A 27,239-nucleotide genomic window follows, 5' to 3' on the forward strand; every position below is an offset into this window, starting at 1 on the left:
CCTTATTGCAGCCTTCGAAAGGCAGGAGACTCCAATGATCATCTTTCTAAAAGGTCATGGGGAACTCACGCCTCTTCCTAGAACTCTGGCCTCTTAATATTGAGCTAAATTAATGCATTCTGATTTACCTTTCCCCTTTGTTTAATGATAATCAATAAGATGTCAGGAAGACATGATCTGCACTGTTCTGTTTGAATACAAGTCTTTTAAATTTCTTATGGCAAAATGGGGGCATAAGAAGAACCGCCTTACAAACTGTATTTGTGGTACTTAAAGGTGCCTCATACTGCGATGTGGCTGTTACCGCCAAAGTTCCCATTGCTACTACTTCTAGTAGGAGCTACGTTAAAGGTCCCACTTATCACTTTACGTCGTGGTCCTTAGAACACAGAATTGGATCCAGAATCAGCTCTTTGCCCATGATCATCATCGAATCGAAAACAGTCCCCACTTACACATTTTCAGATCTATGATTTTTTCAGTCGTCAATGTATCAACCTTATGAAATTAACACTTTAAGCACACTTTTTTGTTTTAATTTTGTGTACACATGGATATGCCTATGGAGGTCAGAAGACAACTAACTCATTAAAGCTGCTTCTCTCCTTCTGTCCTGTGAGTGGATACCAGGGATCGAACTCAGGTCGTCAGGCTTGTCTGCAGATGCCCTTACCCACCGAGCCATTTCACCAGCCCCCACCTAACACGTTTGGTCATGCTACAGTTGTATTGCTCTGCTATTTCTCAGAAGACTTGCATATGAGGGAACAAGAGTGCCACAAATGGAAATGAAAGCACACACTCTACATTCCCAATTTCTCCTCATACAAAGCTCAACTTGGAAGTTTTAGAAAGTGGAGTATGTGTTACTGCCAAAGTTGCAATTCATTTTGGCCCTGCAATCAGGGTGAGCTTTGGGTCATAAGTGGTGACTGAAGTTCCATTGGGTGATCATGAACGATTTAATCACTTCCAGGTCACTAACAGAGCAGAGCGGGTACTCCAGGCTGCAGTGGTTACTAACTGCCACATCAGTAATGTGTCCTTCCATTCTCAAGGGGAGCCAGTAGTAACTGCTTCTCTCTGATACTGAATACCTGAAGGGCCATTCAGCTTTCCCTTGCATTCCATTCAGAGATGGCACATGGCACAGTGGCAGTTGTTTGGAGACTGAACTGAAAGATGACACAAGGCCGAGGCAGAAAATGGTGATCAAGGCAAGAACAGAATGCTAAGACACCCAGGGGAGGCTCTAGGCATGAGGAGAAGAGACAGAGACAAAGATAAACCAGAGTGAACTGACAGCGGTCTGATCCATTGGGCGGAAGCTAGAGGAGAGATGTAAAATGTTTTGTCACAGGAGTCACGCTCTTTAATGTCTATCTGTTACACACCAACACTATACCAACACTAAACTCTCTTAATGTCTATCTGCTACACACCAACACTATACCAACACTAAACTCTCTTAATGTCTATCTGTTACACACCAGCACTATACCAACACTAAACTCTCTTAATGTCTATCTGTTACACACCAGCACTATACCAACACTAAACTCTCTTAATACTTTTTACTCACTTAGCTCTCCCAAATAGTATGTGATGAAGACTAATATTGGTTCCCTTGCACAGAGTAGGTAACTAAGTCATTATCAGGGAGAAAGACAGAGATGCACTTGTCCCCCAAAGAGGAAACATTACCTCCATTATCCCAGTCCCACATAGAAGCTTATAAAGATGTTTTGCTAAATAAGATTATCTTTTCATCTAAAAGAAATCTGCCATCAATATTTCAATAGCTCATATAGTTCATTAATAATGAATATTTACATCAACATATTATATACAACAGAGTAAAAGATTCTTACTCCATTATCTCAAATAGCCATTCTGTATGACTCGGAATGTAAAGCCCCTCCTCCCAGAGCTGTAAATGTCACACAGAAGGAATGTCAGTCTCTCACTGGAATGATTTTCTTCCTAATGCCACTTGATGTATGGTGGGTGGGTGGGGGGGATGTATTAACTTGGCAATGGTTGACATTTAGTTAAATTTCATGATATTGAAATGTCAAACATGAAAATCCCCAATCCATTAGCTCAGTTCTTGTTTCTTGACTAGGGCTCAGGCTATGGAAAGAGCACACACATTGCATGGTGTATCCTATATCTCACAGACTCTGGGCCGTAGGATAAGTCTGGAGTCTTGGCCCACCTCAACCTTCCCCCCTTCTCTCACTGTGCCAGAGAAAGGCACCTGGCAGCTGAGCGTGTAGAGTTGGCTCTGCCCTGTGACTGCACCTCTGCCATTCACTCCCTGGGCCCAGAATATAGAAAACCTGGCATGACAGCAGCCACAGGGGACCTGGCAGCAGCCACACCTGACCTCACCTCCTCTAAAGAGCTTCTTCCTGTTAAGACTACTTTGGTTTTTATAACTCACCTCATGCGGGAGAGGAAAGCTTCTTAGGGCTTTCTCGCAGCCCATCCATCCCTCTATTCTCAGAAACTATAAACTGACACATCTGGCCCTTCCTGGCTGCTATTATGTTCCAGGTTCTGTACTTTTTCTTTCTTTTTATACACTAAAGTTAGCTTTTTTGGCTTATTAAATGTGTTGCACTAGATTCTTGTGATTTTTATACCATCCCTAATCCTTTCCTGTGGAAATGTTTACCAGTTAACCAAATCAGCCTCAGTTTGAGAGTTCCACTAGTTGGAAATGGTGAACATGGTTGCTATTTTTAATTTTGTGGATTCAGCATCAAAAAAAATCTTATTTCATTAGTGTCACCTAGAGGAAAAGAGCAAGTAGAGAGTTTCGTCTTGTGTGTACACTGCTCTGGCATTTCCTACTTAAGTAGCAGGTCAGAAAGCCAATTCCTAAGCTTAGTGTTACTTGGCTGCCAACTTAAGGATTACTTATGTTATATGAATATATTGACATATATCCAATGATGATACAATTGCTAGCCCTGCTTTGGAAGGTAAGTAGAAATAAAGGGCCATATGTACTGATAGTTTTATGGCAGTAGAGCTTTAAATATGCCTGAACAGAGTTTCTCATATTTTCTTTCTTGAAGTGTTTCTTTCTTGTATAACTTTGCAAATTAAAAATTGAAATGCGACACCATTGTCTTAATATTGCAAATGTCAAAAGCACTCACAAGTAGAATTGATATTTCAAATGCAATTTTAAATACTGTCTCATTGATAGTCTGAGGCTTGGGAATTTTACCAAATGACTAATGTGCATAAAATATTTATTTACATAGTAAGTGTCTTATTATTATAGCCCACTATGGGCTTGAATTGATGATATCTTCCAAATTCTGGGGTTACAAGCACATGACAATAGACCAGCTATCACAAATGCTTTAAAAGAAGCAATGTTACATAGAATTTGATGAGTGAAGATTCATGCTCACTAGCTGTGTGATCTTGGATGAGTTACTAGCTTGTCTTGGATAGGGCATAATTTCATAACAAGCACATTTGTTTCACTTTATTTAAAAACAATCACATGTTGGTACAGACTAACTTGAGACATTTGTAATGGTGCTTATAAAATTACAACACACACAAACACACACACCTGGTACATAACTTCAATTCAACCATGAGAATTGCCTGGGAAGATAATCTCAAGGAGGCATTGTCTTCATTGGTCTATGGACATGTTTATGGTGGATTTGTTTTAATTAATTGACATAGGCACCAGTCCACTTTGGGTGGCACCATTCCTTAGGTAAAATGTTCTAAACTGTAGAAGAGTAATCAAGCTGAGCACAAGAAAGGAAGGACTTTACATGCATCCATTTCTTTCTGGTCTTTTCTTAAATGTGCTGTGATTAGCTCTTTGAGGTTCCTGTTGTGACTTTCCCACAGTGATAGACTGTAAACTAGAATTATAAACTGAAAGAAGTCCCTTTCTTCTCTAAATTGCTTGTTAGGGTATTTTGTCACAACAGCAGAAATTAAACTAGAGCATTTTAATCTTTTTTAAGTGTGGACTTGGAGAGGTTCAAATTTCTATTATTTGGGAAGTTAGAAAATACTTATCGAGTCTAATATTTTAGTAGAGTTTAAGAAATTAAACCAATTAAGAGGTGTGTCTGTGAGAGTTTATATGTTGTTTTGGCTATTATTTGTCTAAAAGAAGCAACCATACCAGATTGGAAACAATATTTATTCATTTTGAAATTCTTATTATGTGCATACACAATTTAGTTTGACCATAATCATTCCTGAGATCTTCTCCCACTCATCCTCAATCCCTCTTCACAATTTCTTGCCCTTTGTTTGTTTGCTTGCTTAATAACTGTATAAACTGACAAGATGTCTATGCCATGGTACGGTGAAGAGGACGGTTTTTACTGTATTGTGTAAGAGAGCGAACAGCTAGAGGCAGCTGGAAGAGTCCAGAGCACAGAGAGCAAGAAGGGTGAGAAGCCTGGGTAGAGGATAGAGAAAACAGAAGCACGAGCAGATCGTAGAAATCACATGGAGCACAGCAGGGCTGTAAAGAGAATGGGTGACTGGGGGATAGGGGTGTGGAGAGAAGCCCTGGAACCAGAGGAGTTCAGAAGGAGGGGAAGGGAGAAAGGCTAGCACACTAGCATGGACTGATGAATACTTTGAACATATTTTGAATTGGCTACAAGAACACAATTCAATTTTCAGTCAATGTTTGTTGGATAAAAATCATTTTTGAAGTTTCACTTATGGAATGTTTGGATTTAAGATATGAACATTAAATGATATGAGGGGAGGTAGAAAGAAGTACTGTTCTAGAACCACATTGACTTTGTATTTGTTACTTTAAAAGCCTGGTCCCTTTTTCTGAGACTTTAAATCCCATTGCTATCTTATCTATTTGCTCGCACAAATCAACTCAGAATGCCCTCCCAACCCTGCTTATGTGAAAGAATTCTGATTATAGCCAGCACTATATTTTCCAAGTTACTTGTGAATACTTTCCTTACTTTAGACTGTTATCTCCCCAAAATATTTAACAAAATATAGATGGCAATTGGTTTTGAATGAGATAGTTGTTATTAATTTACATTAACTTATTTCAGATACTTATTATACCAATATATCTACCCTGTTCAAATGATATCTTACATTGGACAAAATAAGAGTTACAAGTCTATTTTTTCTGACTCAATGTGACTTATTCCCTCTTAGGAGTTATATAATTTATATATGGCTTTGATTGTCTATGAGTTTGTTGATAGAGAAAGAGGTAGAGAAACTGCTTCGAAGAATCAAATGAGAAAGGCTGAATCCAGTTAGAGTATGTAATTAGTGGTAGCAAGTATTGCCATACAAACACAAGTTCACTGGTTCACATGTAAGTGTTCAGAAACTCATGTTCGCTCAGAGTGCCAGACTGATGAGGGCATTTGAGTTTCACAGAGTGATGTAGGGATTTGGGCATATATGATACAAACTTCACTCCACAGGCACAGAATGTAAGTCAGAGTAGCTCCAGCACAGTACTGGACAGAGATGGAATTTAATAGGTGTCTTTGAATGAGGTAATATTTTCCTAAGCCAAGATCATCTCACTGACATTATTAGAAGAATTCTGTCATTTCTCTAGCTCATTACCCATGAGGCAAAGGGTGCCAAGAATGCTGTGTTTCTAACAACGAATGGTTGCTCTTTATCTCTCATCTATTTTGCTTCTGTGTTTAACTTTGCCTCAAACATTTTCAGTACACACTGTGTGCATAGATTGAGGATCATAAAAGAAAGGAGGGTTGTGTGAGGGTCAGATCTTAGAGAGGTGATCGTGGTGCCAGCAGTAAACCTCAGACTGAAATCCTTATAGTGTCTCTAGAAATGACCAAATACTCAGACATGTCCCTGGAATTCTACAGCAAGATAATGAAATATAGCCAATTGTTCTAGATCCAGCCAATGTGCTATTTTACTGGTTCATTGATACACAGATAACCCACAGAATATGAGTCTTATACATGTAAACTTTCAGTATTAACACGGTTTTCTGTCTTCCATCTTTGTAGACATATGATGGCTCAAGTTCTGCAAACACCCGTGTCGCCAGTGTGTGTGGAAGGCAGCAGCCACCTACCTCCATCACCTCTTCAGGGAACAGCCTCTTTGTGAGGTTCCAGTCCGGATCTTCCAGCCAGGGCAGGGGCTTCCGAGCTCAGTTCAGGCAAGGCAAGTATCCCGGGGCTCACCTGAGCCCTCCTTAGTGGTAGAATTGCACCAGACTCCAGAAGCTGATCACAGCTGCCAACATGATATGCAAATGTTCAGAAAGGGAGACTCGTAAGTATTCTACCTTTTATACATTTTCTTTATCTTCATCTACTTTAAACGATGATGATGTCTTAGGACATGCATATCTCTAAAGTGCTGTGTTTTTAGAATAATGTGCAGTGGTATAGTACCAGTGATACATAAGACAGAATTATCTGAGTTAATTTGCCTAGCACTTATCCAAGGAGACACACAACTGTGAAAGAGTTGGGTTCTACTTGCATGGAGTGGTTTTCCTTGTTGCTGAATCTCACAGTTTTCTATTGTTTTTGTCCTTAAGTCACCGACATTTCTCCATTTCCTCTCCCAAGCATTTTCACCCACTGCCATTCACCAGAATTTTCTCAGAGATTAATCCTTATCAAATCATTAGACAGGGAAGGAACACAGAGATTAGAGGGATCGTTAACTGGTTTGAATGGGGCCATGATTTTTATCTGGATGACTCAGATCATCTATTTCAAATAATTTTTTAACTAAAGCAATTGTGCATATATTTACTTGTGCATGTGTTGGTGCACATGTAGAGGTCAGAGGACAACTTATGGGATTCAGAACTGGACTCAGTGCTCTCACCATCTGGATCTCAGGGACTGAACTCATTCAGCAGGCTTGGTGGCAAGTGTCTCTACCCACTGAGCTATCTCCCTGGCCTCACCTCCAATAATGTTTGCCTGCTTCGTCATCATATCCCTGTCTATATCCATATTAGGAGGCTTATAGGTATCACCTTCATGAATGATCCTAGATGGATACAATTTCTGAGTCAGTCCTCCCAAAGGTACACTGGAGCAAGACACTTGGTGTGTTCTATCATTCTCGGTGATTTCAAAGATAAAGCAGTACTTAACAGTCCTTTTTTTATACTCAATATTTCCTTACGTGCTGCTTCACAGTAAAACTTCTCTATAGGCCTGTCTGAACTTCAGTAACAGCCTCCTCAAACTCACCCACCCTTGCTCCACCTTTCTCCCAAGTAACTTGTAAGAGATGCACCCTGATCAGACTGAGCGTCCTCATGGCTACTACTCTGTGTGGCTTAGAAGACGAAAGGCAAGCCCCTGCAGCTGTTAACTCCAGTCCCCAAACCAGTCCTGACCCTTTTACAATGCTGCTTCCAATTCTACTTAGGCCTCACATGCTGACTGTATAAATATGGCCCTCTCCTCACCCAAGTCTTTGCTTAGGCAATCCTTTCCCTCCACCACCCTTCTCACCCTCCAGGTCCTGGCTCAGCCCCGCCTCCTCTGGAGACCAGGACCCAACCATGCAATAGCCTCCTCTCCTTGGTTCCCACAGAGAGCATTGGTCTTCTCTGTTTAACTTGCAATCATCTTTATATATGGAATGTTTCCTAGAGAAAAAACTCATCTATGAATAAATTATTCCCTCTTATAATTTATGAGCAAACAGAGTAAGTGAGCCAAGGCTAGAGTATTAGTTGAGTGATTCAGATAATTCACAACCATTTAATGTGCTGCTCTATACTGTGTGTCCCCACTTCCTGTAATTGAAAGGCATTGTAAATGTAAAGGGTTTTCTTATTATCTGATGGCTTATGTGCGGCTTCCTTGGCAGGTGCTATGGAAATAAGAGGAATGTATTTGCATTTTCACACACCTAACGATTGTTTGCTAGAGTTGATAGGAACCAAAAGTATCTGACATGTGTGTGTCTGTGCTTCCCAGAGTGCGGAGCCCACATCATTACCGACTCTTCAGATAGTGTTTCCTCCCCACTGTTCCCTGCCCCCTATCCTGACAACAAGAACTGTACCTGGATAATTGAAGCTCAACCTCCGTGTAAGTAACAAAAATAAAAAGGAGGGGAGTTGGGACAAGTGGTTCTTTTGGGAGGTAAGGCTGTGGGTTCCGTTTAACCTCTTCAGTGGTAGCAACTGATGATTGACTTCTTTTGCAAGTCCTGGCTCCTGAGATGCATGAAAGCAGCCATTTTCTGGTCTAGTAAGAAAGCATTTTTAAACCGATTCATCTTAATTTAAAAGAATTTTTAAGGCTGGATGTGGTCATCCTAACACTCTGCAGGCCAAGATAGAAGGATTTTGAGTTGGAGACCAGCCTGGGCTCAACAGTAAGTTCAAGGCTAGCCCGAGTAACATATGGAGACCTTGTCTCTGACAAACAAACCAAGGGCTGGGAAAAGCTGTGCTTGCCACTCCAACACACACTAATGTAAGAGAATCAGAAGGTCAACATCATCTTCTATTCATAGCCAGTTGGAGGCTACTCTGGGATCAGTGAGATGCTTTGTTCAACAAAAACAAACAAACAACAAAGAAGAAGACAAAGGATGAGGACACAGTTGCTAGAGCACTTACCTGCCCACAGTGCACAAAACCATAGGTGGGACCCCAGCACAGTTAAAGAGTAGTTGTGTTCATCTTTGTTGCACTAGAAGGCATGTGGGATTGAAGTTATGCAAAAGCAATGCATAGATAAACCGCTCTTGACTTGTGTTCCTGAGCACAGTAGGATAGAGATTGGAGAAATACCTTGCAGTTGGAGGACACAGGGTTGCAAGTTATTGATCACTAAAAGGGAAACTAATTGTAATACCTGATCTCTCCTGCAATGTATATATTTATGAAATCAGTGAAGGCCTAGAAGCCTTCAATAAATGCTTACTTTCACGTCTTTGGAGCATGTTAGAATTCTATTATGTGGCATGGTAATAGTCTGCCCACATTTTTCAGGCTGAGAAAATGAGATGGCCCTTACAGGCATGGCAGAATGGCTCCAAGCAGACTCTTCTAGGCCCCATAATGAATCCTGTTTCATCTGAACCCTACGCTCCTTTCAGGTTCTCGGATAGAAGTTGTGACTTAAGACAAAACGTGGGAAAGCCATTAAGTTCTCTTCTCTCTTCTGTAATTAATGACCTTGTGAAAACAGAACAGTCACTTAGGCTACTCAGGTCCCTGCACAAAATAACTTACCAAAGAGCTGGCCTTAAATATGTTATCTAACACTTTCACAAACTGATAGTATTTTGTGGCTGTGCATGAAATGTGGGAGCTGATGGGTGATGTAATCCTTAGCCTTTGCACATGGAGAGGGTGGAGCCCCAGCCAAGCCAAGATAAAGAAGCCCCCTGCATTGAGCTCAGCAGTTTGGTGCCTCCTGCTTATTTTCTAATGAGCTGCAAAAACATCTAGATGAAAGATCTCGCCGCTACAAGGACAGCAACAGGAAAAGATCCCTTTCTAAAGATTAGAAACGCTGTAAAAACAACAAAAGGAAAATGTAATCCGGGCACTGGCTGTTCCTTACATGATTCAAAGCTTTCTTGATGGATGATTCAGAAGCTCTAGGGCACTGCCTCTGACCCCTAAGTAAGCTTGAGTGTGCTAGGATCCATGTCCATGGGAAATGGACGCCGTAGTACAAGTGCATTTAAGGAATCAGAACCCAAGAAAGCCAATCTGTTTAGGCAAATGCTTTTGAGAGGAACATAGCAATGGCTAACAAACAACACAAAATAGAGCAAAACATAACAAAATGAAACAAAGCCAGCCTAAAATTATGTTTTCTGATAAGATGTCTCCATAAGTTCCTGGGATGAACCTACCCAAGAATCCTGATTTACTGTGCCTGGCATTTTGGATTCTACAGGCATTTTCAAAAGCATTGGTTCTGTTACTCTTGAAAGGAAGCCCTTTATCTTGAGGCTGAGCCCTTAGCTCTGTTAACTCACCCCACCCCCGTGCAGAGCCGCCAGATTCCTTGCTTCCTTGCTGGAAAAGCCTCATCTGAGAATACGGGGGTAAAAATCTCTCCTTTCTGCTTGTCAGTGTCTTATTAAATAACCAACGCTCTTCCCTCTCTTTTTCTACAGTCAATCATATTGCTCTCTCCTTTACTCACTTTCAACTTCAAAGCAGCACCGATTGCACACGGGACTTTGTAGAAATTTTGGATGGCAGTGACTATGACGCACCTGTCCAAGGTACGGGAGATTCGGTCATCTCATCTGTAGTCTTGGCATGCAGTGTGTGTGTGTGTGTGTGTGTGTGTGCACGTGTGCGTGCTTGCATAAGTGTACTTGCACAAGTGTACACACATGCACGCAGGCATTCACAGGGTTGACACTCGAGGTTACAGTGTTTTCAATAAGCACGAAGAGCCTCAGAGCCACATAAGAGTAACCAGAGGGCAGGAAAGCAGGATGATGTGGGCCTCATGAAATTCAACTTATTTGTGTTCAACAGGTAGTTGTGTATTCTAATTTCTAAAACACAAGTCACAGATTCTAAATGGCAATCTTAGGCAGGGGCAGTAGTGTAACAAAGACTATTTCGGCATTAGATAAAATTCTTTCGGAAGCTTCTGGACAGCACTTTAAAATATGTCTTATATTCCACTGGACATGTTTCTTCTGTCTCCAACAAGAGGAAAGCATTTAAAATTAAATAATTGACTTAATTAAAAATCCAACAGTTGGTGTGCTAGACATCCGTGATAAAGTGTGTGATGTAGCTCTTAAAGTGGTTCAGACAAAATAATCTCATGTGCTTTAAGCTTTCCCCATGAGACTATCATGGAAATGTCTCCCTGGCAGAGGGCAAGCTCCACCCAAGGAGGCTTCAATGCTTATTCCTGAGCCCAGAATGGAGCCTGAGAGAATGGTGGGCAAAGAAAAAACCTCACCCCCCCCCTCATTGTAATGTTTGAGCTATTAATCCATCCACATTGGACCAGGATATGTTACATAATGCACACTCCTACCCAGTTACCTCCTGTGGAGTACTGTTCGAAGTATCTTATAAGTAGTAACTTGGTCTTTACATCCCTATGGCATGTATTTAATTATTTCTAATCTGCCCTCCTCTTCATCTGGGGCAACGGAGTCACTGTGCACCCAAGTTACTTGTCTCAGGTTACATAGCTAGTAAGTGACAAACCAGGTATTGTATCCATGGAACCTGGTCCATCATCTGTAGCCTGGTCACACCACTTTTCTTGTTCTCCTGTTGTTTTTTCTATTGGGTTTATAAATCATTCTGGCTATGCCTGAATTTGAGGTTTTTTAGTGGTCAGGCATTGTCTCGACCACAACACTGATATAAGAGGTTCTCATTGTGATTTCTTGTCTGTGCCTGGTAAAGCTGTGTGTGGTCCCATGTCACCACTCACCTCCACATGGTTCTCTTCACCCTTCAGGCCGTTACTGTGGCAACTCCCTGCCCCATCCCATCGTATCATTTGGCAACGCCCTGACAGTGAGGTTTGTCTCTGATTTTGTGCAGAGTTTTGAGGGTTTCAGTGCCACCTATTCTGCGTCAACATCAGGTAAGTAAGAGGTATTAGCATTATTAACAGATGACCTCAGGGTTGGCAGACATGTGATAGAAGTCTTTGGCTTGTTATTTGGGATTCTTTTCATTTAAAGTTGGGAGTTAATTCCTGAAATTTCCCTTGTACCTTTTTTATAATTCAATGTCTACATTCTGACAACCATGAGGCCTAGAAGTGTGGAGAGTCAGCTGGAAACTTGGCCATCTCTTAGCTAAACCTTATTGGCTGGGAGACCTGATCTCTACTGTGACAGCAGTGTGTTTGCTAAGGTGCTCCATGGTTGTCAGTTTGATAGAAGCTCTTATTGGATATACAGCCTCGTGGTTATTCTTCTGTCTTCTGCGCTTGATGGTGGGTTCAGGTAGGTCTGGCTGCACAGGTCCAATGTGCAATAAGACATATAAGCAGAAAAGGAAAGAAATGCCATCCAGCACTGCAGTTTGCAGTTCCAGCCGAAGATAGAACGGTGAAGAACAGTGTGTTTCGCTGCCCTCCCCAGAGGGAAAAGCTGGAAAGTTTCTTTTTTCATGGCAGCCAAGGAAAAGTACCTTCTCTTCCAGGCCAGAGTTGAAGATCATCCTGGCCAAGATTAAAAACAAGTCTTGTATTACGTAAAGTTCTAGTTCACATGGAGAAAGGCTTTTAGAAAGGGGTCGCCTCTGACCCACCATACTGTGGAGTTCTTGGGTTTTTGTTTTCAGAATCCTCCCTCTGTTACTGCGTGTGACACAGTGGCTTCTTAATGTGGAATGGAAGTGCTTTGTCCTTCATTCATAGATACTGACTCTAATGCCTTTCTGCTTGGGGCTTGTGGTGTCTTTCATTTGTTCTTTGCTCTGAAAAAAACCCTTTGTTACTTTCACCTTTCAGCTTGCGGTGGAACCTTCCATGGGGTTGATAATGGCATCTTTAATAGCCCTGGCTACCCAGAAGACTATCATGCTAATGTAGAATGTGTCTGGAACATTGTCAGCTCCCCTGGCAACCACCTGCAGCTATCCTTTCTGTAAGTCCTTTTCAGGGGTGTGGGTAAATCTGCAGGGAGGAAGCACTGTTACTGATAGAATGGTTTACCAGCAGTTCTTGTCGAAGGCATCAACAGAGAGAACATATGGAAGCCATAGGAAGGCTAGCTTCAGTTGTATAAAGCATTAAGAATCTCTCATGAGTATTCTTTCTTTCAACTGGGAAAAGAGAGAGAGGGAGGGAGGGAGGGAGGGAGGGAGGGAGAGAGAGAGAGAGAGAGAGAGAGAGAGAGAGAGAGAGAGAGAGAGAGAGAGAGAGAGAGAGAGAGAAAGAGAGAACTGGAGTCAATTTGGCCTTCTTCACCCACACACTATATTTATATTTCAACCCACCCTTCCTTTCCTATAAGAGAAGTGATCTTGGCTAGGTTTGTGACTTAGGGTTTTTTTTTTTAATTACCTATTGATTCACTTTCAAGTTTCTCATTGAATCTTGACACTTTTGGAACATGGACTATGGATTGGAGTGAATGGGAGATCCTATATGTTTCAAGTAGACCTAGGTCAGACTAAACAGCCATGCTAGTATTTTTCCAGAAGTAGATGTAATGAGGAGATGTTATGTGATATGGGGTTGTCTCATTCCTCAGTAGAGAGGCTCCAATGAGCAGCCACACCTTTAATCCCAGCACTCAGAGGCAGAGGCAGGCAGATCTCTTTGAATCTGAAGCTGACCTCTATGCAGTGTGCTCCAGGACAGCGAGGACTACATAGAGAAACCCTGTCTCAAAATGAATAAATAAATAAAAAGAGACAAACGACAGATAGAAGAATAGATATGGAGCAAAGAAATATTTACTGAGGACATGTTAGCACTTAAGTTGCCATTTTGAGTTTAAAATCATGTGCCATACTATATTACATTATTGGGGCCAGATTGAAATCATTGATTCTTTGCTGCTGCTGTTTTTCCTGTGTCCTCAGTGTGTAGCCCACAATGACCTTACCTTGCTATGCAGAGATAGAAGGCATGCGCTGCAATGATCCTCCTGCCTTTACTTGCCTGCAGGGACAGCAGGCATGCATGGCAGTGCCTGGCTATTGAATGCCTCCACATTGAGAAAACATTCTTTGCTGGCTCTTCCTTGGAGACATGCCCGTCTATGCAATAAGAACCAATTTAAAATGAGGCAAGCTCAAACATTTCGAGTTGTTTTCTTGAATCCATCAGGCAGCCCGTGCCTCCTCGGGGTGCAAGTGACATAAATAAAGACAGTCTTCCTGCACCTGAAAGACAATGCTAGTTTAAACTGCCGTGTGGCAAGGCTTGGGAGTCTTTGTCACTGAAATCCTGACTTTCTTATGTAATAAGAAATTGTACAATTGTGCGTCTAATAACCTCTCCGTGATGTGTGTTTCTATTCAACACATGTTTAGCAGCTCCCTGAGCACATGGAGGATGCATGCTTCTTCCCTGGGGGTGCCTTATAGACAGTGATGAGAAAAGTGCTCTCCTGTCTTAGTGATGAAGTTCGAGGTCCCCCAGGTAACTTGTTATAGCTCCCAACTTGCCAAGTACTTCAACTTCTTTTCTTGGTCTTTTTCCTCTCACTTCTACCACATTTATTTTGCACACCTCTCTGATGTTCAGTGGTTCCAGGAACTAGGGTGGGTCCTGGGAATATTTAGTACCCCTATGCTCCTCTGTTCTTTGTAGCAGCGAGTTTGGGCTACACCACTTAGTGCTCATGGCAGGCCGAGCACACCCACCCAGGAACCCTTTGGGTTCTCGAATGGAACACACACACACACACACACACACACACACACACACACACACCAGTTAATTTTACAATGCCTTGGCTACCTTTAAGGCTGGGTACTCCTGCTATCCCAGGCCACTCACCTGAACTGAGTGACTCATGGCTGGTTGGCTTTCTCTCCTGCAGCTCCTGTGATCCCTCCTTCTTTTCCAACTCATGGGCTTTCCCTTTTCTGTCTTCCCTAGGCCCCCATGTCCCAACCCAAGTAACTCTAAGGGTCCCGCCCCATCTTCCTTTGCCCAGCCATTGGTCACTGGCATCTTTATTGATCAATCAAACACCAATCATTGACAAGAACCTTTAGTGTTTGGACATGCAGATCCGGACTGAATCAAAGCATTTGTAGCAATCTCCATCAGTTCTTGACAAATTTACTGATAAATCAACTTTAGGAAGCTGTTGAATTGAAACCTCAAAAGACTCATTTCATCCTTAGAGGGACAACAATAAACTAGAAGGGCCCCCGTTAGGATTAAACATACTAAATTTTAAAATACATAGCCCAAGGCCTGTAAAGCAGTGATAAAGCAGTGTTCAGTGAAGGCTTTCATTCTTTGTTACGACTGAAGAATCCTCTGTGGTGTTTCAGGAACCACAATTCATGGCCCACACTAGGCTAGGTACTTATCTTGGTTTTCAACTTGACACACAAGGACCACAACAGAAATGTAGCCTGTGGGCTGGCCTATAGGGCATTGTCTTGATGTGGACAGTACTAACTGCTGTGGGCGGGCTCAGCCCATTGTAGTTCTGAACTGTAGGAGAATGGTAGGTGAATGTCAGCCTGGGCTTAAGGCTGCAAGCAGTGTTCCTTCTTGGTCTCTGCTTCAGTTCTTTCTCCCAGATTCCTGCCTAAAGCCCCTTGCCAGATCTGTCCATATGAAGGACTGTAACCTATAAACCAAATAAACTCTTTCCTTGTCAAATTAGTCTTGATAATGGTGTCTATCACAGCAACAGAAAGCAAACAAGGACAGAAAGGGGCATCCATTTCACCAGCTGACAGATATGAAGTCCTAATTACTAAATAGAAAAATCTTGGTGACTCAGTTGTACCCTTGATCACTTGGAGGCTGTTTCTTCGGCCTTTGTGTTCCTTGCTTGAGTCTTTTTTGTTAAAGTGGCTTTTGGAGAATGCAAGTTGCTTTTGCTGTGTGTGTTAATGCTAATAAGAACGGCTTCCTGGCAAGGCCCGTGAGCTATTTCTGCCCTGATCTAAACTATATCCAGATGTGTACTAGAGCTCTTCCCTGGGCTGTGTGAGAGAGAGGCACATGAGCCACACAAGTTCTCACACATAGGGTTTAGATGACAGATGCTGTGGTAACACTGAGCAGGGAGGAAAAGAATGGATTTGTAATGAAAAGGAGAGAGGAGAAATAAAACTTATATAAAACAGATATTCAAAGGGGTGAACAGAAACTGTACTTTATGCCAGCAGAGGGCTTTGAAAAAAAATGGTTGGTTCTGGTAACCAAACAGAAATGAGATAATGAGAAACAGAAAGGGTATTATTTTTGTTACACGTTGTATTTTTACTGATAGATCTTTGCCAAAGGGTAGATTTGCTTATAAAATGTACTAGTCTAAAACAAAGACTTCTAAGAATAAAGCTTTATAAGAACTTTTGTTTGGTTTTTGTAAGTATCACCACTGTGATTCTGATGGGAAGCCATTCTGGCTGTTTACTCTGGGAAGACAGCCCGATAGTTAGGAGAGACAGTCCCTGTGTCATCTCCCTGATCATTAGTCAGAAGTTCAAGGAACATTCAGATCACCTGAGTTTTGCTAATTCCATACCCTGATTTAGTTGCCACTTGGGGCTAGAGTCTCCCTCCAACCCACTGAATAAATAATTATCTATTTTTTATTGAAAATATATTTTCATATAATAGATTCTGATTGTGGTTTCCCTGCCTTGAGCTCCTCCTAGGTCACCCCTCTTCCTCATACAACAAAATCTACACGTTCTTCCTCTAATCAGAATATAATTACATAAAGTAATAATTATTATTATAAAAGAAAATGATATAAAACAAACAAGAATAGCACAAAACAAAACAGAAAAACAAAAAAGGAGAAGCACAAAAAAACACAGAGTCTGAGACACAGTCACACACAAAGAAAATTAACAAACAAAATTAAAACAAAATTAGAAGTTATAATACACATAAAACAAAGTTATAATGCCCATAAAACAAAATTAGAAGTTATAATACACAAGGAAAAAATCTGTAAGGGAAAGGGGGGAAAATAAAGCCCAAGAAAGCACGTGGGGCCCAGATTCTCTATTTCAAATGAGCTCTCATGTGGTGCTGGGTTACTGGGTCATGCTGCATGCTTCAGTAGAAGGCTTTCAGAGTGAGGCCCAGGATTCACCTTCTGAGATGAGAGAAGATTCACCTCTCTCTTTTCTCCAAAGCAGAATAAAATAGCTTCAGTATGTTTCACACTGGGGGTTTATTTCACTAAGTGTAATAAAATTGACCCTGAATTATAGTTTATCTTCTAAGTAGTGCTATTTTGCATTTGCTTATTTCAAAGTTCCAAAGATAGTATCTTTTGTAGAAAGAGATTATATTTCTTATATTTGGGGACATATGTGAAAAATATAAATTTTAGCATATAAAGAAATTGAGTTTCTCTTTCTTACTCCAGAAGGATATCCAATTATTGCAGCAGGATCAGGATAATCTTATATTTGTTCCATGTTTGCTTTCTAACTGCTTGTTTCCAATTCAGATCCTTCCAGTTGGAGAACTCTCTAAACTGTAACAAGGATTTTGTGGAAATCCGAGAAGGAAATGCCACAGGACACTTGCTGGGACGATACTGTGGAAACTCCCTCCCTGGCAATTATTCATCAACCGAGGGACATGGTCTGTGGGTCAGATTCGTCTCTGATGGCTCAGGCACTGGCATGGGCTTCCAGGCCAGGTTCAAAAATAGTAAGATGCTTTGTTTCCATAACGGCTTCCCCAATGTATCCTACCAACTAGGAATAATGATACAAATTTTAGTAATGTATTAACTAAGAAGAATCCTACACTCTTTTTCCAAGATTGTAAAATAATATACCAATAATATACCAGAAAATAATATACTAATAATATACCAGAAAAATAATATACCAGAAAAATAATATACCAATATACCAATATAATACCAGAAAAATAATATACCAGAAAAATCAATTATTTATGGATGGCTCACTGATGGAAAAGAAGTGTGTGCTTGATGCTTTGAGTGTTCTTTCTATGTTCCAGTCTCCACCTGATATTAATGTATATTGTGCAAACCAGCCTTTTAATTTACTTTAGGTAGTTCTATCAAAAACATTGATTTGGTCTTTTAAATACATTCTTCGAACTTAGACCTTTAGAATTATTTTAGGATTGGCTTAATCATTCAGATAAAACCTGGGCTATTCTTCTAAATGCAGATAAAATATTAATTACTTTTATTCTTTAACAAGTTTTTCCATGCTTGACAATACTCAGTATTGATTCTCATATAGAATTAAAAAAATCTTTTCTTTCATAAACAAAGAAAATTCACTCATTATAATTAAGATGTGGGATGGCACCCTACTCCCCAAGTCCCCTGGAGTCTGGGAAATCCTTTTCACATAGGAAGATGCCCCATCTTTTCATACCCTGAGACCTTCTAAGGAGATGGAATTCCATTCAAGAGTCATCCTTGAGCTAATAGTCCAGAAAAACCAAAGGCGAAGCAGTATTTCTTTCCGTGGTCAGAAAAGAAATGGCAGTCAATTAAAAGCTCATCTTTCCCAACAGTCTTGCCTTTTGTCTTTGTTCTCAGTTTAGTTTTGTTTTACATTTAATTAAAGAATGATCATTAATAGATCTGATGTACAATTCTGTTTTCTTTCGTAGTATTTGGCAATGATAATATTGTGGGAACTCATGGGAAAATCGCATCTCCCTTCTGGCCGGGAAATTACCCCCATAGATCCAACTACAGATGGATAGTAAATGTGGATGCATCTCATATAATTCAGGGTAGAATCTTAGACATGGACATAGAATCGACAGTGAACTGCTTTCATGACAACTTAAAGGTAACTTTCTTTTGTGAGGGAGATGTTTATATACTTTGATGGATACTGTTGGCAAAAATAAGTTGAAAGTCATACCTATTCAAGTAAATAACTGACAGAAGGGATGGTCCTACTACTTTATAACTGTTGTCTTGCCACCATTTGTACAAAAGTAATCCTTGTATTGGATTTGTGATTTTCTATTCTATATCAGATTAGTTTTAAGCATTTTAACTGTGCTATTGACTCTGTCTGAGCATGCCTATTTGCCCTTGTTATGTGTTTATTCTAGTTTCTATCCTGTTATCCTGTTTCTTCTTTTGTTTGCTTGTGTTGCTTTGCTACTTTTGTTGAAGCAGCATCTGGTAGAATCAATTTAAGCTTATCCCCAACTAGTTTTCAAGTAAATGAGACTCAGACTATGGTTAATTTATTTGGCTTTGACCATTATTGGGGGCTAACCCCTCATCTATCCTTCTAACTGCTGGCCTGGGTATCCTCCCAGCAGTATACCCCAAATACTTGTTTCTCCTGGCCATGGTCCATCTCCCCTCATGGAAGCTTCCTCATCTTCTGTTCTTCCTCCTTCCTCTCTGGTCTCTCCTCACTCCATGGAGTAACTCAAACCCCACCTTCCTCTAATGCCTCTAGTAATCGGCTGTAGCCAATTCTATGTAACCAGTAGTATCAAATTAAGGAACAAGGTTCTCACAATCAAAGCTTGTAAATGTGAGAACACACTCATAGGCCTAGACTTTAGGGTACAAAATTTAGTATTACAATATGTAGCAAGAGACAAAACCTCAACAGCAACCTGGGCATTTTATTAAAAGAGGTCTTCACTATAGATGGAAGCCCCAGTGTTAGGGAGGAGACAGAGGAAGGAGGCATAGTGCATATTCAGAGTCAACAGACTTAACAAGAGAGAAAGTTATCTGCTTGTTCTAATGTTTCAGACTTAAAACTTAAAAGAATGATATAAAAATATGAAAATGTGACAGAAGAAATTGCCTCCATACATTGGCTATTCTGTGAATTCAGGAAAATGCTTTCATATCCCATAAGGCCATAATCTAATCTCTCTTCTTGGCAGCTCACTGCTCAAAGCAGAACCCAGTGACTGATGGCATGATGCCCATAGGTGTGGAAATACATGTAACATGATTTGAAAGGAATAAACTTAATAGAAGATTTTATGGTTGTTACAATAAAATTGTTTACAGTTACTTGAAAACTATCATAAAATAAATCTCTACATAGGTATGATAGTATTTTAAGGCAGATGGAAAAGATTTACTAAGTATTTTGAGTTTACAAAGCTCTGCCAGCTGTGGTTCTTTCCCTGTTATTTACTCTTTTTCTCTCTTAGACCACAGAATTCTTTACTATCATTTGTACTTCCCCACCCATAGATTTGACTATAAACTGCCAAGTAAGCTGTAGCCTGCACGCATGTTTATTAATATAATTCTGCAACAGAGCTATATGGAACACCTTAAATTATTTATATTAATATATTTAATGTTTCTTTTTGCTTTAAACAAGAAGAATATTCCTGATACTCTTTCTACTTTGGTAAAATCATAAAATGCAAACCATTCTTTAAATTTTGCTTTTAATGAAGAAAGTATATGTAGTTGCCTAATTACGATGCTTTATTGTGCTTTTTTTTTTTCACACGCAGATTTATGATGGGTTTGACATTCATTCCCGTCTGATTGGCACTTACTGTGGTACCCAGAGAGAATCCTTTAGCTCCAGTAGAAACTCTCTGACATTTCAGTTTTCTTCTGACTCTTCCACTTCAGGAAGGGGATTCCTTCTGGAGTGGTTTGCAGTAGATGTTTCTAATGGAACCCTTCCCACCATTGCTCCAGGTGTGTTTGACAATGTATTGGGATCTTTCTTGGACTGGTGTGTGATGTATTGTGTTGTTGTGTTGTGTTGTGTTGTATGTGTCTGTGGGTTTACAGGCCAGAAAAGAGATTGAGTTTCCTGGAGATGGAGGTGGTTGTGAGCTACCTAACGTGGGTATTGGGAATACGACTTTGGTCTCTTGGAAGAGCAGGAAATTCTTTTGACTGTGGATTAGTTTCAACTCCAGAGTACAGCCTCTTTGAAGCACTTCCAGAACAAGTGTCTAAAGGTGTTGTTTTTCATTCCACAGGAGCTTGTGGAGGGTATATGGTGACAGGAGACACCCCTGTCTTTTTTTTCTCCCCGGGTTGGCCTGGGCAGTATGGTAATGGTGCTGACTGTACGTGGATCATTTATGCTCCTGATTCTACTGTGGAACTCAACATTCTCTCCATGGACATAGAACTTCAGCTGTCATGTACCTATGACAAGCTGATGATAAGAGATGGTAAGAAACACTGTAGAAATCACTCGTTAAACTCTGAAATTACTGTTATATTTTTATACTAGCTCCATACATGTTGTATAGATACTGTACATAGATACTGTAACCAATAAAGCCATCAAATGGAATAAGTAGCTACAATGTTTAGAGAATGTAGGGGGAGTATTATATTACCTATCACAAAATGTAAAGGATAGCACACTCTGCAGAGAAAAAAGAAGATCCTTTGAGTGAAATAAATCTGGAATTCCAGACTGTGCTAAATTTTTATTGATACCATGAAAACAGTCATTGACATTTGTACCTATAGCTTTAAGATACAAGTGAAAGACCAAAAAGTATCCAAGGCAGGTAATGTATCCTTTTCTCATCATCTAGAGAATCTATGGGCAGAATAGATAGAGCTGAGAATGATATAGTGTTTCTATATAATGAAGAAGGGGCATGAATAATGAGACCATACAATAGATGTACATTTTCCCTTCACCCTCTGCATGGATTAAGTACAGAAGGGCCCTAGGAAGGCCACTTCCTCCATATCACAGTTTCTCGGTGGATCCCAGAACAGCAATGTCAGCATCACCTGAAAACTTGCTGTAGATGGAGATTGTTAAAAAAAAAAAAAAAGAAAAGATGTTTGACTGTAATATTCAAGAGATTGCTTTCGTACACTCCCATCTCTATCAAGCCTCCCAACGAGAAACATCACTTTGTAGAGATGCATCTCCCCATCTATAGAATGTACTAAGAAGCCCTCAATCAATCATGCCAACGTGATGTGATCATAGACCTTTTGTCCTGTGAACAACCAGCTTTTGGCTCATGTCCAGAATGACTCCTCTTTTCAAGACATCCGTGGAGACGCTAAATTTTATTTTTATAGTGTAATTCAATGGATGCATCCTGTTACAAGTAATCCTGAGTATCCACGATACCATTGAAATCATTTAGAAATCTTCAGGGGGAAATGGAATCAATGGAGTAGCTTGCTTGTTCTCTAAAAATCACTATCTACTGAGTCGCCTTTTGTCCTTTAGTAAATTGGCTTGGAAGCCTGGCCTCTAAGGTGTACTCCCTTTCTTGTGAATTACTTGTATAAGCCTGTATTATCATCTGAGAAGGAGATACATGCTGCTCCTGGGGCCTTTCCTCCCCCAGCATCTTTTTATGAGTATCTGAAAAAAAGCAGTGAATGGAAAATTCTAACAAAAGTCCAAGACTTTTAAAGACAGAGAATTCAGAATCGTTTCAGCTTACTTTATTTAAGTATACACTGCTGACACATTTTATCCATTTTCTTGCTCATAGGGAAAGTTGAAAGAGCTCAGAAATTGTGCTTTGTGCCAAAACAACAAAAGCATTTTATATCGCTAGAGTAACAAGTGGATATGGGTCCTTTTTATCCACAGCCATGAATAGATGGCTTTTAGCTTCCTTCCTTCTCCATCTCTTTGATTGTTCAAAAAAGCCTGGGTTGGGTGCCTCTGTCCGTTGTTGGGTATTTTGGCTATTTTGTCCACTCACATCCTGTTAAAATTCTTTGGAATTAAATTTTACTTTCTCCTTATTTTGTTTATTTAGATTTTTGGCCCACTGGTTATTTTGCCTCTGATTAGTAGGCATACATGGCATTCTGAAGCAAACATCTAAAGTTCATTGACCGCAGAACAGTGAGACAGATGTCATGTGCAATTAGTCAGTCCTCATAGGTGCTTGGCACTTGGTCATAGCATAGCTGTGAGCATTCTCGGGCAGCCCAGGAAGCAGCAATTTTGGAAGTAAGTCAGAGGTTAGTCTCCCAACTAGGATTCCTTTTTTATTATTTAAAAATGAATCATTCTTTTCAGACAACACATATCAAGACATATCAAGTTTTATGTACTAAACATTTGGCCAAACAGATTTTGTAGAACTATCCTGAGCATAGACGTATCTTAGAGAAAGGAAGAAAAGAATAAATGGAGAGAGAAAAGGAGAAGAACAGAAAGGCAGAGGAAATTATATCTGAAGTCAGTAACTGTGGACTGGGATATAGTTCAGTTGGTAGGGTACTGGTGATCCCAGAACTCAGGAAGTGTAGGCGAGTGGGTCCAAAGTTCCAGGTCATCTTTTGCTACTATGTGAGTTCACAGTGAGCCTGGAATACTCAAGACCTTGTTTCAAAAGCAAAAAATAAATCAATCAGTAATTCTTTTTTTTGTAGTCCCACCATATATATCATCTTGTAGAAGAAATTTGGGGTATCTAGACTTAATCTACCAGGGTTACAGTCATTATTGACTTCTGTGTCCTTAAAAATGGTAACCAAACTTGTGTCCCTTCTGAGGCTCTTTCTAAGTATAATAATACCTACCTCACGATGTTTTGTGAAGAAAACAATTAGAATCCACATGTAAGGCACTTATGAGGGATAATAGTAACTGCTCAATGAATGACAGGTTTTTATTATACCTGTTTCCACATCTCTAAGACAGTCGGGCTAGCCTGAATAATCATCAACCCATCTTCTAGACCTGATGTTTATGGTTCCCAGACTTACTGTCCCTTTAAATATAGCTTTCAGGTCTAAAATTGCCATGTTTAATATTTGGAATTTTATCAAAATGCCCAAGAATTAGGTTTGGAGACTAGAAAGATGAGCGAAGAATGAACTATTTTATAGTCATTGAATTATACAACTAAGGAATGAACTAAACAAATGATCGTGTAGGGCTAAGCAATGCTTCATCAACCAGGCTGGGTTAGGACTTGCAAAATAAATAAAATTAATAGGTGAAGCCTGGGATTGCCGAGAAGTAAAGCATGCATTGTATGAACAAACCAAAATTCTGCAGCTTTGATAATTACAGGAAAAGTCATCAAAATGTTAGATGAAATGTACATTAAAATAGTGTGATGAAGTCAGCAAGTAAAAAAAATAATTTAAGAAATAAATGTCATTTATAAAAAAGCATGAGTTTACATGGATGGGAGATACCTGAATGAATAAAGCACTTGCTATGCGGATATAGGCATCTAAGGCCTCAGCAGCCCCGTGAAGACGCTGAGTGTAGTGGTACACACTGTGATCCCAGAGATGAGGCGGCAGAGACAGGCGGCTCGCTGGGCAGCAGGAGAACCTTGACTGCTGAGCCCTAAGTCACAGTGAAGAGATTCTGTCTCTAAAGACAAAGTGAACGGTCCTGAGGAGGAACTCTGGAGGTTGACCCCTGACCTCTGCACACACATGCATGCACATTTATATATCAGAAGCTTAAGTAAACAGGCACACACACAGAATATGAAAAGTACATGTGTATAGATGTAAGGCACTCTCTGAAGAATTCTGTTCCAAGCTTCTTGAAAAAGTTCATATTTATAACTGCCAGGGTATTATTGGTAATTACACGGAAAACAGAAACTGACTTGTCAGTATTTAATGTGTGTGTGTGTGTGTATGCTAAAAGAGCATGTTTCCTCCTGTCTCAAATTCTATATTATTTTCTATAAGTTTGAAATATGTCAATTTTCTGCATATAGGAGAAAGCAAATATTTCCCCATCTGAGGACCCCAAGTCTGTTCTATTCCCCTTTATCCCGCTCAGCTCCTGCCGGAAACAGCTCACAGTTTGCTTGATGAAAACTTATATTCAAAGGAAGCCAAAGGGAAAGGGGGCGGCATGGTGGCCTGATGTCCCTTTGTGTCTTCCTGGGGGCCACATTTACTGGGACTGTCTCTTCTCAGCTTCCACATAACTGTCATCAGTTCACAACAAACCAAAACAAAACTTAAAAAGTACAAAAAAAAAAAATCTCCAGACTGAGGAAATGGTCACATAAACTTTTGGACCTCCTGGTGAATGATCTCTGACTGTGAGCTCTGAGACTGAGGAGTCAGCCTCTCTCTCCTTCAGATACCTGACCTTCAGCCATCAGAGTAACTGAGATCAGAGCCTCTTACCGCCCCTTAAATAAACGTGGGCCTTGATCCCTTTCCAGACCCTCTTTCTGAGTTTTAGTGCCAGGACGATCTGGCAGGCAGTTTTAGGAAGGCAGGAAGACTTGCCTCAAAGATTTTTATTGAAAGGGTTAAGAAAAGGGCAGACAGACAGTGGCAAGCTGGAGCCAGGGTGATGATGTAGAGCTGGCTGCCCCTCTTATTGAGAACACTATCATCTCCAGGGAACTTGGGTGTTCTGAGGAAACTATGTGAGCGGTTTTGGCTGGGCTGAGAATAATGGTGGAATAGATTCTTAAGACCATATATTTCACACTGACATTTCCCTTCTTTGGTCACAGGAGACAGTAGCTTATCCCAGGAGCTGGCTGTTCTGTGTGGCAGAAGGGTTCCCGGGCCCATCCGGTCAACTGGAGAATACATGTACATCCGGTTCACCTCAGACGGCAGCATCACGGGAGCAGGCTTCAACGCCTCCTTTCAAAAGAGTAACGTGACCTAGCATTTGCCATTTTATTTCCTCCCCTCCCCCACCTCCTTCCTTCTTTTCCCTTTTCCTCCTCTCCTCTACTCACTTTTCTCTCAATTTTTTCTGTCCTCTTCTTTTTAAAGAAGTCTTTTTAAAAAATGTCTCCCTCCACCTCTCTTTCTCCTTCCCTTCATCTTTCCCCTTCTAGCTCCTCTCCCCTCTTCTTCCTCCCCTTATCCTCTCCCCTCCCCTCCTTTCTGCCTCCTATCTCTCCTTCTATCTCCTTTCTTCCCACTCTGGTGTTATCTTTTTACTTCTTTCCTAATCATTCACCTTATCTTCTCATACGACACAAGTCAGATCAAATGACATGGAGTTGTCTAGTTGTACAAGACTTTCTCTTAAACTCAGGTATCTGAATGGTACCTCTCACTTCTGTGAGAGGCATGCTTATGATAGACATACTGGAAAGTTCTTTTGAGGATAATTCTTACCCTAGCTAAGGGCTAGACCTGGAAGATAATACCCATAGTTTCCATCAAAGGGATTATGGATCCATACTGCGTCCACTTTAAGAAATCACCAGTAGATAATGATACAGGAGACACCTTCATGAAGGCCTCGGTTGAAATTAATTGACCTGTGTGTGACAGAGAGCCAGTTGCTCTTGAAATAGAAGCTTGTTTAGTCAGAGAATGTATGTTGTCTGTGACATAGCATCATAGCACTGAGATTTTTCAAAACGTGACAGGATGTGAAATCTAATACCTTTGAGGGTAAGCTAGACTGACAAAGAAATTGTCTGTGGAATTTTGAGAAACAGCCATGTATGAAAAACAATTTTAATGTGGATTCTTAACCTAATATTGCAGTTAATTTAGTATTTTCTTCCCAGGTTATAGGTAGCTTTTATAAAGAATAGAACAATCGAGGAAAATGATCTACCTTATACTCAGTGGAAGCAGGCTGTGTGAGGGTTATAGGAATGGGCTTTGGAATTGGAGCTGAAACAAATGTCTGTCTCTGCAGTTTGACTTGTGTGAAGTTTCTGCTACAGGCTGCCTAATGTCTGAAAATGACAACGTAAAGTCTGCCTTATCATTTTCTTTCTTCAACTCATGATATCAAATATAGAAATAGCCCATCTTGATAGATAGATGCCAAATAGGCAGATTGATAGATGATAATAGATATGATATTGATAGATAGATAAATAGATAGATAGATAATGATAGATATGCTATCAATAGGTAGATAGATATGTAAATAGACACATAGATGCATAGATATAGATAGATGATGGGAAAATAGATAGATGATAGATACATAGATAGATAGATAGATACATAGATAGATAGATACATAGATAGATACATAGATACATAGATACATAGATACATAGATAGATACATACATAGGTACATAGATACATAGACATATAGATATAGATGAAGGGTAAATGTATAGATAGATGATAGTTACATAGATACATAGAGATAGATGGTAGGTAAATGGATAGATATATAGATGATGGATAGGTAGACAGATAGATAGACAGACAGATAGATAGATAGATAGATACATACATACATACATATATACATACATGATAGGCAGACAGACAGACAGATAGACAGACATGTAGGTAGGTAGATAGATACACAGGTTACCCCCAAAGCCTTCTCATTTCTTGCACAGAATAGGTTCTCTCTGCTCCCTCCATAACCTCACCAAGCTGCTCTCTGAGTTGTTCATGCTACCTCATCCATTTGGAGTCCCAGCGATGCTCCTCTCACCATATGAAGTCTTCATACCGCTTTCTGGATTTCAGTGGGTTTTTTTCCCCATGTTCACCCAGTTTGATTTCCTTTTCCCATCTAGGTCTCTACTCAGGCCTTATGCCCCTAACTTCTCAAGCATCAGAATATGCCTTTCCCTTGCTCCTTCATTTTTGATTATTGGATTCGCAGCTTTTCCACATAGTACACATTTGTTTCTTTAACATGTC

General features: G+C 40.3%; 1 protein-coding gene across 2 annotated transcripts in view; it reads left to right on the top strand.

The window, feature by feature from the left end:
- Positions 1 to 27,239, top strand: part of Cubn (cubilin) — a 206,819-nt gene that overhangs the window by 112,922 nt on the left and 66,658 nt on the right. For both annotated transcript variants that reach the window (XM_052157465.1, XM_052157464.1), the window contains exons 32-41: positions 6,039 to 6,198; positions 7,989 to 8,102; positions 10,156 to 10,266; positions 11,481 to 11,609; positions 12,486 to 12,621; positions 17,146 to 17,351; positions 18,300 to 18,484; positions 20,148 to 20,340; positions 20,631 to 20,828; positions 25,104 to 25,250. In XM_052157465.1, the coding sequence (XP_052013425.1) occupies positions 6,039 to 6,198; positions 7,989 to 8,102; positions 10,156 to 10,266; positions 11,481 to 11,609; positions 12,486 to 12,621; positions 17,146 to 17,351; positions 18,300 to 18,484; positions 20,148 to 20,340; positions 20,631 to 20,828; positions 25,104 to 25,250 (1,579 nt within the window). The remainder of the gene's footprint in view (positions 1 to 6,038; positions 6,199 to 7,988; positions 8,103 to 10,155; positions 10,267 to 11,480; positions 11,610 to 12,485; positions 12,622 to 17,145; positions 17,352 to 18,299; positions 18,485 to 20,147; positions 20,341 to 20,630; positions 20,829 to 25,103; positions 25,251 to 27,239) is intronic.

This window comes from Apodemus sylvaticus, chromosome 14, assembly GCF_947179515.1.
Source record: "Apodemus sylvaticus chromosome 14, mApoSyl1.1, whole genome shotgun sequence".
NCBI lineage: Eukaryota > Metazoa > Chordata > Mammalia > Rodentia > Muridae > Apodemus > Apodemus sylvaticus.